The 14,559-nt window shown below is 37.5% G+C and overlaps 1 protein-coding gene across 1 annotated transcript in view; it reads right to left on the reverse strand.

The window, feature by feature from the left end:
- LOC149803138 (4-aminobutyrate aminotransferase, mitochondrial-like) overlaps positions 1-10,105 on the reverse strand; it is a 77,274-nt gene extending 67,169 nt beyond the window's left edge. The window contains exon 1 of the mRNA XM_089952759.1: positions 9,950-10,105. Coding sequence (XP_089808885.1) covers positions 9,950-10,013 — 64 coding nt within the window. The 5' untranslated portion in view covers positions 10,014-10,105. The remainder of the gene's footprint in view (positions 1-9,949) is intronic.
- Between the last annotated feature and the right edge of the window lie 4,454 nt (positions 10,106-14,559).

Below are 14,559 nucleotides of genomic sequence, written 5' to 3' on the forward strand. Positions count from 1 at the left end.
TCTACACCTTGGAGGATGGAATAGCTTATACGAGCTATACTGGTGCTTTAACCTAGCGACATCTATTGGATTTCATGTGTTAACTCCCCTAATATATAATGCCAACCAACCAATAGCAAGGTGCATTGTACATCCGCCGAAAACGACGGTTGCAATTGACCTAAAAAAATATACTTTGGAAGTTTAATATCGAAATTATGAATATATACCAGAGGGAAGCCATTATAGGTGTATCTGAGCGAACGGTACTTATGCAAGCACCTACTGACACTGGAACATTGCTTATTTATCAGTCCATTAAAGTTGTCCTTGTCTCAAAAATTCCGTTAAAGTTGTCCTTGTCTCAATCACGAAGAAACCGTATTCAAATTTCGATTGGATGCGGTAGCTTGCCGCCGCATCCAATAAAATTCACAGACCCAAATCTCAGAAATATCTGCTCGATATGCCAATGTATAGATAGGGTTATCGGAACGTTGGCTAGTGTAGTCTGGGTCCCTGCTAAGTATGCTCCCTGCGTTGCACTCCGCTATACTACTATAGCGGAGTGTAACGCAGGGAGCATAATAATCAGGGAACCAGATTATGGCTAGCGAAGATGCAACATTAATACCTCCTATTTTTAACAATAGGCTCCCTAATGTCAGCATGACGTCTTTCACAGTACCAGCTATAACGTAAGCTTAATCATCCCACTTTCTGCTTTTAGACTGTATCTCAGCTATAACGTAAGCTTAATCATCCCATTTCTGCTTTTAGACTGTATCTCAGCTATACTGTAAGCTTAATTATCCCACTTTCTGCTTTTAGACTGTATCTTACCCAACAATTAACACATACACATAGCACATTTATCTACTATAAGGTACTGATTATTTAATTTTCAGGCGGGTAGGGACTGCGAGTTTCTTTTCAGCTGAAATATGTTATTTTCTTTAATCACAAGATAATTCATGTGGCACGGGTTGGGGGGGGGGGCCTAAATAATGTCATGGATATAATATGGTGTTATCTTGCTGTAAATCGGAACAAGATACATTTTTCAGCTATTAACGGGCGGAAGTCAAAATAAAAAGTGTAAGGCCCCTGCCCCAGAACATATAAGCGTTGGTGGTACGTACGTTGAGAAATACCGCGGTACAAAACTGTTCATAGGACCCAGTTTTAAAGGCATTTACCCATCACTAATGGCACGGAACTACTCGATCTAACAACATCGCCAAGCCATTTCAGTCCAGTCAAGAAATAAACTCGGATGTAGCTTTAGGAACATGCTCATATTTTTAATGGGTTTGGTGCTTTGCCTCAGGAGAGTGCACATATCTTGCTCCAGAAACGGCTAACAATAATCCAATTGTGATTTCAAAACCGAGTAGTCTGCGGTGTTTGGGATGATTGATTTCAGAACAAGTTCAGTTGTTGATCAAAACAGTTATTCTACAGCAGCCGGATTAAAATCATCCGCTTCCTAGACAAAACTGTTCGTCTGGTACAAACATTTATATATGATTCAAACTACGTGAATACGTACAAGCACAATTCGCATAATATAGGGATCTATACATTGCAAAGAGTACCAAATATATGGGTGCCCAAAGTACCCTGTATTGAACTTGTCAAACGAAAAACTAACCAAGTGATGATAACGGCTGCGCACCCAAATGTAACAAACCCGTAAGCCACTTTAATGAACATTCCAATCAACATGGGGACCACCCCGGTGGCGAAAGTGGTTAGAGCGTCTTCCTCGGATGCGTGAGGTCCGAGTTTGAACCCCAGCCGAGTCATACCAAAAACTTATAAAAATGGCACTAGCAGCTGCCTCGCTTGGCGCTCAGCATTAAGAGGTTAGTGTTAGGACTGATCTGCCTGGTGTCAGGATAATGTGACTGGGTGGGACATCATGTTACATGTCTGCGGCATGATGCCTCAGTGCTAGACATCAGTATAAACAGCCACACTGCATACATCGTAGCGATATGACTAGAAAATTGTTACGCTACTATTTTTTTTTTAAGAAAATTCTCTCTCTCTCTCTCTCTCTCTCTCTCTCTCTCACAAACACACACACACACACACACACACACACACACGCACACTCAATGTGGTGGTAAAGTTAAACAGCGTTATCGGCAGAAGACGGTCTCTTCTACGGAAATAATTGTCGTCACTCTGTATATGCTTTTGTATCTATGAGGTTACAAATCGTAAACAGACTGGTACAGAATAGTGACTCAGATTTTGTACTATCTTTAATCCTTACAGTGAATAATTGTTAAAAGACATAAATGACACAATTATATATGTAATAGCGATAACATTATATATATATATATATATATATATATATATATATATATATATATATATATATATATATATATATGTGTGTGTGTGTGTGTGTGTGTGTGTGTGTGTGTGTGTGAGGGCTGTAACGATTACTCGAATACTCGATGATGGTTCGAGAATTAGCTGTAACCAGTTACAAATCTTCATAACCGGTTAACTTTCCCCCTCCCCATCGCCCCACCTCGTAAAACTAAGTTTATTTAGTAAACTGAATATATTTGTAAAGAAATAAAAAATATATTTTCAAAAATAAACTTTTAACATGAATCGAAACATTGTAATACATCTGTGATACCAATCAAAATCGCATCAAGTGATATGTTAACTTGCTGTCATATGAAAACTATTAAACTGCACACACTATGTGTAAAGTGTACAAACTATGTGTAAAGTGTACAGACTAAGTGATAAATAATGAAAGTAATACCATTTTCACTCATACTTTATGTGATAGTACGTAGTAGCAGTTTTCGACATCCTAGCACAACTGTGGCAAAATGGTGCTAACTAAGGGTAGTGACGTATTTTATGAAAACAAGTACATTACGCGTACACATCCACAAACACATGAAACTGGGACGGGGCTAAGAGGTACGTGCCACTATAAAAAATGAAATAAGATGCAACATCACCTCATTAATGTATGTAGATGTCGCTCACAATGAACCTCATCTGAGGTATTCGTGAATTATGATACAAGCGTCCGTACCATAACTGACCAACTGATCAAAATCAGATCGGAAATATTGCTTCTGGAGTGTTAGCATGTTAAGTAAACTAGACGGAGCTGTTAATATCAATCATAATCAAATTCGTTCCAGATTTATTTATAATCAAAACTTGCATACCAAATCTGATCAGAAACACGGCCTTTGTTGGGTTCACAAGCTTTAACAATTCTGTGCACAATTACCACATTAATATGATTGGATGTCACTCATACTTAAGCTTATTTGAAGTCTGATAATATAAGGTTACATTCCAAAATATGAGAAAAGTCTAGTCAGGTATAGTGCATATAGCATGTCCACAAGGGCAAGCGATTAGATACGATATCACCTTGTTATCGTGGACGAACGTTGCTCTTAATCGAAGTCATCCCAGATCTCGATGACCAAACCTTACATAATACGACCAATCAAAATCTGATTAGAATGGAGCGCTCTAGACTGTTCATAAACAAGCACTAATGAACCAACGTACGAAGGACGGAGGTTGTCAATATTTTCCACCTGAAAAACCGATTAAATTTACTCGAAATCTAGAATTACTCCCCAAAAGGATTTGTTCATCCTTGCAAGGGCCAACCATGAGAACGATTCAGCCATCGGCTAACAATTCAGAATGCTCGTTTATTTATTTGTTTAGCTGAGTTTCACCGTGTGAAAACCGATACATCTTATGCGTGTATGTGCGCGCGCGCGTGTGTGTGTGTGTGTGTTTAGGATTTTTAACGTAACTTTTAACAATTTGTCAGTCATATCGCTACGATGTCTGCAATGTGGCAGTTTATAGTGATGTCTAGCACTGGGGTATCATGCCGCAAACACGTAGCATCATGTCCCACCATTCACATTTTCCTGACACCAGGCCGACCAGTCCTAACACTAACCTCTTAATGCTGAGCGCCAAGCGCGGTAGCTGTAAGTACCATTTTTGTAAGTCTTTGGTATCACACACACACACACACACACACACACACACAGCCATATGAAAGCGTTCTCTAAAACAGTGACGTAATTACAAAATAATGGCATTAGCAAACTATTTTTTTTTCCGACGAAAACATGCGTGAACGAACAAATTTGTCTTTTGCCAAGTTTGGTGAGGTAACAGAAGATCGCAATGAAATCTGATTATAACCGTTAAGAAAGACATTGCAATTAACTTACTAGAAAGACTTACCAAACAACTTTAATTTTCATAGCCGTATCTTAAACAGAATTAGAAGAAAATTAGACAACACGCACTCATTAAATATTAGTTGAGCCATTTATATTGAAGATCAAACTAAGTCGTATAAATTTATCTCTACACATCAAATAGCTTTTATTATTTAAAGTAGAAACAAAGGACACCTTAAAAATTGACATATGACCTTGACCTTGAGGATAATACCCAAATACACTATAACACATTTTCTAGTGATAAGATGTATCTCCAACGTGCTACTTTAAAATTTCTGATCATGATGTATAAAAATACGAAGTTACATAGTAACGGACCTAAAGTTAATAAACGGAAACAAAGTGAATAAAATTTAAATATTAAGCTTTGACCTTGACATTAAAGTTGGGAAGTCTATTGCGGCACATGAAACTCCTTTTACTGATGATGTACGAATAAAGCAAGATTCATTTCTTGATCTTAAACCGCTGTACAGTTATGATGCGGAAGAGAAAGTGTCACGAAAAAATACCGAACCGTGACGTTCACCTTGAAGATATGAATCTCAACGCGATTCGCATCACACTTTCGAATGATGACGTTAGGCCTACCAAGTTTTATTCATTAAACACATCGGGCTTTAACGATATAGAGTGGAAACGAAAATGTGACGGATGGGCAGAGCTTGTATCAAATCAAATTTAAAAAATATTTAATTCCATATGCTGGCTGACTACGTTCTATCTGCTTGGCTACATACATACATACATACATACATACATAAAAATAGGCATGCAGGTAGACAGGGATCGAGAAATGAAAGGGTACTTTACATCTGTATCATATCTTCATTATTGTTTATCTCAGTGTACAACATAATAGCATGCATGCATACATACATACATACATATATACATACACGCACTCATACATACATACATACATACATACAAACAGAATACAGTAATGAGGACTGAATACGGTAATACAATAGTAAAATCAGACAACACTATAACGGTGACTTCGTACATCAATATTATATTACAATCACGCATATACATGTGTGCAAGGACATTATATAATAAAAAGGACTTCATACAGCAATACAGTAATACGATAGTACAATCATACGTACACGCATGCATATAGACGGTATACAATAATGAGGACTTCATACAACTATAAAGCAATACGATAGTAAAATCATACGTACACGCATGCATATAAACATTTTGCAATAATGAGGACCACAAACACAAATACAGTTATACAATACAGACATAGAGAGAGACTAACACACAAAAAAGAAGACAGAAGGGATCGACGAACAGTCCGACAAACAAACAACTCTAGAGACAGGTACTTGTACGCGGACTAACTTGGAAGATTTAATGATGACATAGTTCAGTGCAGCTTTCCATAAACTGGTTCATCGTCTGCAAACTTGAATTGTTGTACAACTAGGACAAATAATTTTGCATGTGAACTTCGTATGTTGCATGCTGATACATATTTGTGATATCTTCTGAGATTGATAAAGAGAACTAAAAATAACCTTGAATTATGTCTCGGTCAAGTTTAACGATTTTATAAGATTACTTGATACCCTGCGTCGTTTATTAAGCACATAAAGTTCAAGTCGGAGAAAAACAGTCGAATACGTATTAAACTCCTGAAACATTAGCCAGGTCAGACTATGGATACGCGTGCGCGCGTGTGTGTGTGTTATTTTTAACGTAGCTTTATCAATGTTTCAGACATATCGCTACGATATCTGCGGTGTGGCTGTGAACACACACACACACACACACACTATCTTTTCTAAGACAGTCATTGTGTTTTGACAGTCATATTGACTGTAAGACTGGCACCATTTTCAATAAGGACCAACTCTGTATAATACGAAGTAGAATGCTGTAAACCCCATGCTGATATAGCCATCCATTTGGAGAGAAAAAGAGAGAACATTATCTTCAGGATATCACTTTCCATTCAGCATGAGTAGCACTAACAAGATTTACAAAATGACTTGTGGCGGCCATATTGGAAGCCAGGTCAGGGCCATTTCATTTAAGGTCAGCTGGACATCATACGAATTCCTTTGGTGGATGTTAAATGTTATATCGACAACATTTTACAAAGGACCAGCTAGACATCATCAGAAGTCTTTTAGTTAAAACCTCATTTTGAGATGACCATCCATTCAGGAGGAGTAGCGATAACAAGATTTTGCAGGGTTGCTGCTGTGGCGTCCATATTGGATATCATATCTCCAATATTTTCATTTAGTACTAACTATATATCATAAGAAGTCTTTAAGTGAAATTTCCATACTGATCTAATCATGTACTCAGGAGGTGTAGTGATTTTCATTTAGAAACAACTAGACCGTTGTAGAAATGTTATGTGCAAAGTGTCAAGGAAATACTCCAAATAGTTTTGGTGTAGCGATAACAAACTTATATTACGGGTTGGAATATGAGCAACGGACGGACAACATGGTATCCCCTATAAGCCGCTCTGGACTAAGACATGTTTCCCTTTACCTTTATTTGTGCCTCAGGGACCCCTACAATTGTAATTTGACCCCCAGTTTTGATACCAAAGTTTCATTTTTACTCAGTCTGACCCCCAATACTGACACCAAGATGATTTCTGACTGTCTTTCACCCCAAGAAGTGGATACACTGCATGATCAGTGAGCTGAAAATATATGCAAAGAAACAATCTCTATACATACCATTGTTTTTCAAAAAAATATTATGAACACAACCCATCATAATTTTAAACGCACTGTATATGATTTCCTCTCTCTCTCTCTATGTATCGCTATTCATGGAATAATTTGCGAGGTATAGTGTTATAGGAGTGGACGCATTATACTGGGTACGTTATATGGAAAATATATTTCATACAGCTATAATGGGATCCACATGACCATGTCCGTGTTGTATAAAGGTCAGTGTTAAACAAAGACACTTTATAGTGAGGGACCGCGGTATTTTTATTCAGATAAGAAAACTGTTGTAAAGGCGGAATACCGCAAAAACAACGTAAAAAACTTCAGCTGTCATCCTAATTAAGTATTAAAAAATTCAACTAGCAGAACATCGGACGCACAATTCCAGGGTCACGTGTACAAGACTCACTCGGAACAGCCTGGGTCAGTGTTTCCTTTTCGAAAACACTTAGCACCCATTTTCTTCGGCATTATACCCCACCATGTCAAGAGTGTAGTTAAAAACCAAGCAACCAACAAAGCCAACAAATTAATGTAAAAGACTGACATCATCTCTACGTCATTATAGTTTGGGACCTAGATTTAGCAGAAGGAGACAACATGGATCGAAGAGTCGACAATTAACTGACAAATAAAAACCATGTATATTCGCTTGTAAGTCCATTCAAACTGCAAACAACAAAGATCCTGCTCTGCCATAATATAATGAGCATGTAGATCAGTGTCTATGTAATTCACTTCGGATTACTACTAACAAACTGTATAGACCATGATCTGGCGGCACATTATGCGCTGGCAGATATGGGTCTGAGCAGTATGCAGTTGCACACGTCTTATAAGCGTGTATAAACGGTACAAGAATACACACAGTCAAATATTTTAGTCCGCTTAAGATATTTCAGGTTAACTCGAATACGAGAACTTAAAGCTAGCGATGTACTTTGAACGGTAATTGGACATGTTGATGCAAATCCGGGATATCCTGCAATTTGACATGGATAAACAGACCTTGAAAATGACCTAGAATTGAAGGCCATAATTTACAACGTCAAAACAATTCGGTCTTGACCCTAGACAAAGTATATTTACTTGTAGAATATGTCAGCAGATTTTATCAATATTTTTAACACTTCAAAAACAGGTAAACGGTTTTTATTTACAACTTCGTCAATCTGATAAGACACTGAAGGGTGGATGCGTTCCACAATTTACCTTCTAGTTGGAATATATTGGTGGTTTTTCTTTCTTTCTTTCTTTTTGTCATTTGGCAAACACAGTCTAAACACAGACGGGGGGGGGGGGAGGGAGGGGGGATGGTGAAGGTGAAAATATTTTTCCAGTTGTCAGAGACAATTCCCTGGCCCGTTTTACCACTGTGAATAAGTCCTCTTCGGTCTCGACGGTAAGAAACCAGAAACTAATTTATGTTAAAATATGGGCCTGTCTAGCGCAGTAGTTCTTTTCTTCACCGTAGCCGAATAGCCTTGAGAGACCCCCTCCCCATTCTACTATACGTTTCCCCCAGTAACGAATCATTTTCTCTCATTTACCCAAAATGTATGCGTTCTTGGAAGTTATATATTACGCTCTCTCTCTCATATTTTCGGGAAGGGCTCGGAGATTTTCTTTCCATCTGTTATATCCTTTTCTTCTATTCCACAGGATAATTTATTTTTTTTAACTAATATAAAAGATATATTAAGTTCTTTTATTTCTAGAAATCACAGCAATTACGTTTCTGAAGCATCCGACGCCACCTTTTTCTTCTTCTTCAAACACACCAACCCTTTTTAAATGAAATTTAAATTTTCGACGCCTAATCCTCACACAGTACAAGGGTTTAAACAATGACACCAAACAAAACTACTGAGCTATTTCATTTAACTACTTGAATCACAACATTCATCCTTATTGAAAAATGAATGTTTCATTTAAAAAGAACAGACATAACTTACTTAAATAGGTACGATTCTGTATTATTTCAATACAAATCATTTTAAAATTTAAGACGTGCACTTGTTATAAAACCCGAATGTTGCTCAAAATATATATTTTTTTATTAATAGTTTACGTACTTAATGAATATTTCATATCCTCGTGTACATGTGTTTCTGGATGATGACGCCATGGAAAATGGTGACATTTTCAAAAACTTGAGTTTATTTTAAGACCGATGGGAATCTGATATATGTCGTTTTATCTGTCATGAATCTGCTTAAAATTTCAAGAACGCGGGGAAAGTAAACCCCTATGTTCTGCATCGTTAAGATTTAAAAATAATACGATTTTAATGAAATATAATCAAACCGAAGTAACAAAAATAAGGGCTGTGCAGCTCCTGAAGGATTTGGCCCAACTCACCATATTCGTCAGACACGTCAGTATGCAGAAATGTACAATGCAATACATATCGTCATAATTTTTGAAGCCCAAAAAATTAAAAAAATTACAAAGTAACCTGCATTAAAAAAAAAAATTCAAATGGGAAAATTATGCAATTAAAAAAACAGACAGTATTTATAGTAAAAGAACCTTTCAACTGTCTTAAGGTTTCATCTATTTAAGATATAGTACCAATTATGAAATACGAACTGTCCAGTGGGGAAAAGTGCAAGTTCAACATTTCATGTCTGGGGCCAAAATAGATTGGTCCCGGACTTTGGGCATCTTAATTTTCTGCTCTGCTTTAATGAAAGATTATTTGAGCTCTGGTAAGAAAATGCATGATAAATTTGCATGTCCTTATGCATAAAATAAAAATAAATTATTAAAATCAAACATATTCGGCTCGCTAATGTTTACCTCGTATTAATCAAGCTTCTCTAGTGTGATTTTCAGCTGACAAATGAAATGAACAAGCTTTGATCTATTTATAGAAATACGCATTGCACAATATAAGGTCGTTTCAGTAGCAATTTTCAGTGATCATAGAATGTTTACTCCTTCACGCAGGTAAATTCAGAATAATCTTACCTGCTCTAGATGCATTTTTGACTCTCATGGTTACCCCTAAAAGGGGGATCCTAGCAGTCGCCATTCAACTTAGCTGGAGCGCTAGACTCGTCGGTGGGAGAACGAAATATCACTTCTGCGCTATCCTCCCTCTTTAGTCACAGTGCAAAGGCTCACCACTATTTATACTGCGATCAGCTGACCTACATCTAGGCCACCACTAACCACTAAACAGAAATCGGATTAACGCCAATCGGTCTCTCTCTCTCTCTCTCTCTCTCTCGTTTTGTTTAAATAGACGATATTGCATTAAGAACATCATAAATACAAGCGGCAAGAGGGCGGGGTGAGGGAGGGAGTCTTTGTCTTTTTCTTGTTATTTCTCTGCGTTTTCCTACTCCGCTATCGATTTATCTTTCACTCTATCTGTGAAGCCTCCTTCTTCTCCTTGTATTTGCTTCTGTATATGTCCGTGTGTATTCTTTTTTTCTTCGTCTGTGTTAGAGCTGACAACTTTAAATTTACTAGCTTTATCTATTAAACCCTCTCCTCCTCCTGTCTTTTACCCTACTCTCTGCATTTATTTATTTCCCCTGTTTTAGTGTCATTGCAACCACCCAAGCAAGGCGCATGCCCCAAAAAACCAATGGAACAAGTTTTAAATAAGGGGTGGGGACATAATTCAGCTTTGCAGGGCGAGGGCGGGGAGGGGGAGTGGGCACATAAAATAATGGATGTGTTGCAAGCAAAAGTGGGATATCATGAATTTCTTTTAAATATAACGACAGAATCCCAAGCAAAGATCTTTTTTTACCAGGTGATTGATTTTTAACTAAACCAGGTTGAAATGTGGGCAGGTAAAACTATTTGAAAATACAAATAGGCCAGTACTAAAATCCTGAGGCAAAGGATTACTATGGGACGAAGTGGATGGAAACCAACCTTAGACCTGTGTCCAAGGAAGGAAGTACAAACCCCGTAATGTCTTTATAGTGGGAACGTTGAAGTACCAATCTGGGAACTTTGACAAGTACCTATAGAAAACTTAGGAAGATTAAACCAGAATTCCACATTATTATGAAAATTAATTTTTGTTACTTAGTTCTTTTCATCAAAATACAACACTACAGACCTAAGGTGGACACATACAGATATAAAAGCCTTTCTAAATTTCGGACACATGGAGGACTTCTCAAAAGCTTACCAGCTTATATATCTGGGAGTCCGCTAGGAACTTATATATAAAGCATGCAAACGTTAATCGGTATCGGTGCCGAGGGGGTATGGTGGGCGGTTGGGGGAACAGTTTTCAAGCAATTGACATAAACTCTTAAATTTTCTGATTTAAGATGTTGAATCGAGTTTCATATCCTTGCAAATTAAAAAAGTATGATTTGGCTACTCTTGTTAGAATCATACCGGGAATTAAATAAGTATGTTTGATATGTTCAATACGCAAATCCAATCCACTGGATTAATGATTTTTTAAAATTTTTTAAAAAAATTTTTATTATTTTATTTTATTTATTTTTTGTGGGGTTTTTTTGTTTTGTTTTTTGCAGTATCCCAAGTCCATAAGTTGGAGTACAAGACTAGGTAGTTATGTAGGCACCTCTTAGCTTAGTCCCAGCATTTCTGGCTAGTTAGGACTTAGAGATGTCCCTTCGTGTTTCTAAATATTAAAATGGTGTTTTGAAATAAAATAATGTTTGCCCTTGTCCATCCGATCTTGTTGTGTTTTTTTTTTTAATATAAGAAAATATTAATTGTATAAAAAGGATTTCGAATATAAATGTTGTCGATGTTGCTCTTTGTTTTATTCAGTCAAATATGTTTCTTTATCCCTTTTGTGTTTTGGTTTGGGATCGTACTTTCACTCAAACGCTGCTGTTGTGGTGATTTTCATACCCGTTGCCTTTGCTGATATGAATTCTGGCTCGGACTTCCTCGCTCATTGATATAATATTGGATCAAAAGAGCCAGTTTTCTTGCCAAATTTTTTGTCCCCTAAAAGTATGTTCAACAAATGTGACTTTTGCGACTGTCTTTAATTTCTTATTCGTCCTCGTGGGGTGAGAATATGTAAGCATGTTTTGATTTTGCGCCCCGTTCTTTGTATGAGAATGACCACTTTGCGCTATCCTCCCTCTTTAGTCAAATGCGCTTTGATTGGTCTTAAATTTGAGATATGTGCGGCCATTCGACTATGTACGTCCAAATCAACAAGCACAAAAGGTTCATCGTTATTTATACTGCGATGATGTGCTGACCTACCTTCAGGCCACCACCAACCAGAAATCCGATATAACGCCAATCTCTCTCTCTCTCTCTCTAGTTTGGTTTAAATATACGATATTGCCGTAAAACATAATAAATGCTAACGGCAAGGGGACGAAGGTGAGTCTTTGTTTTTTTTTTTTCTCTTTATTTCTCTACGTTTTCCGATTTATCTTGCACTCTTGCGTCTGTATATGTCCGCGTGTATTCGTCTGTTCGTCCGTGTTACAGCTGATAACTTTAAATTTACTAGCGTTAGCTACTAAACCCTCTCCTCCTCCTCTCTTTTTCTCACTTTCTGCAGGGACCCCGAGTGTCCTAGTGGTCTAAAGTGCTCACTGGTACAGATCATTGCCATCTCACCTCTTTCTGCGTGGGTTCGAGTCTCGGGTTCAGCGAATGTGGGTATGTGAGTAAGCTTGCCAGTAGCTTCTCGTGGGTCGCTGGTTCTTGCTGGGGTTTTCCCGGGTTAATGCTCCACCAATTATACTGGCCGCCATGTATATCCTCTCTTGTGCTGAAAAATGGCGTTAAACCTTACAACAACAATCACTCTCTGCATATATATCTCTCCTGATTGATTGCTATTGCAATCGTCCAAGTAAAGAATATTCCCACGGGGGACCTCAAAATTCCAATAGAACAACTTGTTTTTGTTACAGAAATGTTTGACGGGACAGGTGGGGGTTGGGTTGGGCGATGCACATAAACTATTTGCAACGCGACTGCTTTGCAGCGCGTTTTTGTTTTCCTTTTTCAGTGTTGTCTTATGGCAAGGAGCATTACTGAGGTGTTCCGTCTCCATTGATTATTTCGTGAAAGGTACTATTTTGTTACACTTGGGATTTCGTGCAGTCGCTCCTTCAGGAAAAAACAAACATTTAATTTAAATGGTTAATATTTAATAAAATATAAATCGTACATAAAGGTACCATTTCAAGTGCACATATTCACGTCTATATTATTCACTTACTAATCTGGGTCCCGGATGGCCGAGTAAGGCGCTCGCTTTCACAAATCACCGGCATCTCACCTCTTGTTTGTGTGGGTTCGAGTCTCGAGCTCGGCCAACGTGGGTATGTGAGTAAGCTTCCTAGTAGCTGCCCGTGGGTCAGTGTTCTTCCCGGGGTCCTCCAGGATTCTTCCTACAACAAATTCTTCCTCCACCAAATATTCTGGCCGCCATGAAAAGCCTATCAAGTGCTGAAAATGGAGTTAAACCCATAACAACAAAATTAACCACTTTCTAACCACCTAGTAATCACATTACTTCATTGATTGGGATGAAGGCATTCATTTACTATTGTTTGCTGTTAGGAAATCAGTTCAAGAATCTTTAGGCTTCAGTCCCTTTGAACTTGTTTTTGGACACACTGTGCGTGGACCATTGAAGTTGTTGAAAGAGAAACTTCTTTCTAATGAAGATACTAAAATTAATCTTCTTGATTATGCTTCCAATTTTAAGTACAAGTTGTCAAAGGCTTGTGAGGTTACAAGAGCAAATCTGCACTCAGCTCAATAAAAAATGAAATTAAGATATGATAAAAAGTCAAAGGAAAGGAGTTTTCAGCCTGGTGATCGGGTCCTGGCTCTCTTACCAATCCTACAAAATCCTCTTTAGGCCAAGTATTATGGTCCCTACACAGTTGACAGCAAAATAAATGATTTAAATTATATCATAAATACTCATGGGACGTGAAAACAAAAACACTTTTGCCACATAAGTATTTTAAAGAAGTATATTGGAAGAGATATCCAGGTTAAACATGCAATTAATTTAGTTGTACCTGTCAGTCAAGATTTAAGTGAAGGAATATCATCGGATTCTACTGATATTGGAGTGACAAATCTTCGGAATTCAGAAATTATGAAAGATCTGGACCAGAAACGTTCACCGTTGCAAGAGCAAGAAAGAAATGAACTTAAATAATCATTATTTGAATATGAGCACTTATTTCCAGATTTTCCTACAAGAACAAACAAAATTTTCCATGACGTTGAAATTGTAAATTCTAAACCTGTCAAACAACACCCGTACAGGATGAACCCTCTCAAACAGGAATACTTGAGAAAAGAGATTCAATATTTGCTGGAGAATGATTTAATAGAGTCCAGTTAAAGGGACCGGAGTTCACCATGCATACTTGTTCCAAAACCAGATAAAACTATCCATATGTGTACTTATTATAGGAAGGAGAACAGTGTGACAAAAACAGATTCATTCCCATTACCAAGAATCGATGACTTCATAGATAAGATCGGAATGCCAAGTATCTCACCAAATTTTACCTTCTAAAAGGATTTTGGCAAATTCCACTAACGGAAAGAGCAAAGGAAATGCCGGTATTCGTGAC

The sequence above is a fragment of the Sinohyriopsis cumingii genome, chromosome 3, assembly GCF_028554795.1.
Source record: "Sinohyriopsis cumingii isolate HCF-2022 chromosome 3, ASM2855479v2, whole genome shotgun sequence".
NCBI lineage: Eukaryota > Metazoa > Mollusca > Bivalvia > Unionida > Unionidae > Sinohyriopsis > Sinohyriopsis cumingii.